Below are 1,512 nucleotides of genomic sequence, written 5' to 3'. Positions count from 1 at the left end.
TAATATTTAACTACTCCCAAGATTAAAACTTTTACAGAATGTTCATAAAGCTCCAAAATAGGTGATTTTAACCTACCAGCATGAAGCGTGGCTTTCTCTAATTTCTAAGTAGCCAAAATATTCATACTGAGGCACTATTCAATTTCTTAAGAGTTTGTGTCAAAGAACTGTATCTACTTCTTGGTGGATTTCTGTCATACTCTCCATTCCTAGACATATCACCATACCAAACAATGTGCAAATAACTGTTTAGGAAAACTGAAATGCCCACCCTAGATAGCTATTTACTTTAGGAATAAAATAAACCAAAAACATCTCAAAATTTTCTACAGGCTATGCAGAAGACAGGGAAGGATGATTTTTACAGGCCATGCAGCTAAGAGAGAGAGCTGATTCAGTGAATATAATACTATAAGTTTAAACATATTATGCCTTTTGTAAGGCTTTTTGTAAATCACCATAGTGTTGATTAAAGTGCTTGCCATGGCTGTATCTACTGCAGACTGGGGAACCATTCCACACAGATTCGTCTGAATATAGCCTGTCCAAAGACTCTGGTTTGGACTATCTTTAAGAGGAACACAGAACCAACCACAGGGATGGTTATATCCACGAACAAATTCTGATCTCTTTTCACTCCAGTCAAGACTTATCTCACAGGATAAAAGCTCTTCTTTATAGTCCACAGTATAGGAGAAGTCAACAAACTCTCTTAGGGAAATTATATTCCAAAGCTGACCAGCAGTAGTATAACGCATCACACAGCAATTCTCTTCAAAGTACTCCAAAATATCCATTGAGGTCATTAAGCTGTCCCAATCCAAGCGACAGGGACCTGGGCGTATATGGTCTATTACACTATTGATGACATCGTCTATAACACCTTGGGCTTTGAAGAGATATCCATTAAATTCTTCTGAAGGTTTCCTCCAAATTGTTACATCTTTCATTTTCTTAGCAACTCGCCACTTGTCATCTTCAAGGCTGTGGTATTGGATGAGAGTGTTTTTAAGTCTAGTCGCCAAAACAGCTGCATCAGGCAGGTCTTCCACTTGTTTTCCCTGTGAGGTCCACACGCGTCCGGACGCCGGTTCCGCCATCCTGGACCTCCACGGCGGCTTCCCTCGCCCACTGCCCGGAGCAGCTCCGGGAAGACGACCCTGTCGCCCCGCCTCCAGGCAGCCTCACCTCCGTGCTTCGTGGGAGGTTCTTTTTTTGAAAAATTGAAATATATTAGACATATAAAAGATTTAAGGTGTACAGGACTTTGATTTGATACATTTATATGTTGTAATATGATTGCCATTGTAGCGATAGTTAGCACCTTTATCACATCACATAATGATCATTTGTTTTTGTTTTTCGTTTTTTTTTGCCGTACGCGGGCTTCTCACTGCCGTGGCCTCTCCCATTGCGGAGCACAGGCTCCGGACGCGCAGGCTCAGCGGCCATGGCTCACGGGCCCAGCCGCTCCACGGCATGTGGAATCTTCCCGGACTGGGGCACGAACCC

General features: G+C 42.7%; 1 protein-coding gene across 1 annotated transcript; it reads right to left on the bottom strand.

The window, feature by feature from the left end:
• Positions 1 to 426: 426 nt before the first annotated feature.
• Positions 427 to 1,250, bottom strand: LOC309805149 (stAR-related lipid transfer protein 4-like; the record flags this gene model as incomplete). The annotated part of the gene is given in 2 exon segments (XM_082622981.1): positions 427 to 464; positions 467 to 1,250. Coding segments are annotated over 2 exon segments (672 nt in total). The 5' UTR covers positions 1,101 to 1,250.
• Between the last annotated feature and the right edge of the window lie 262 nt (positions 1,251 to 1,512).

The sequence above is a fragment of the Mesoplodon mirus genome (assembly GCF_964341445.2).
Source record: "Mesoplodon mirus genome assembly, chromosome: 5".
Taxonomy (NCBI): Eukaryota; Metazoa; Chordata; class Mammalia; order Artiodactyla; family Ziphiidae; genus Mesoplodon; species Mesoplodon mirus.
This window is presented reverse-complemented; position numbering and strand designations above follow the sequence as displayed.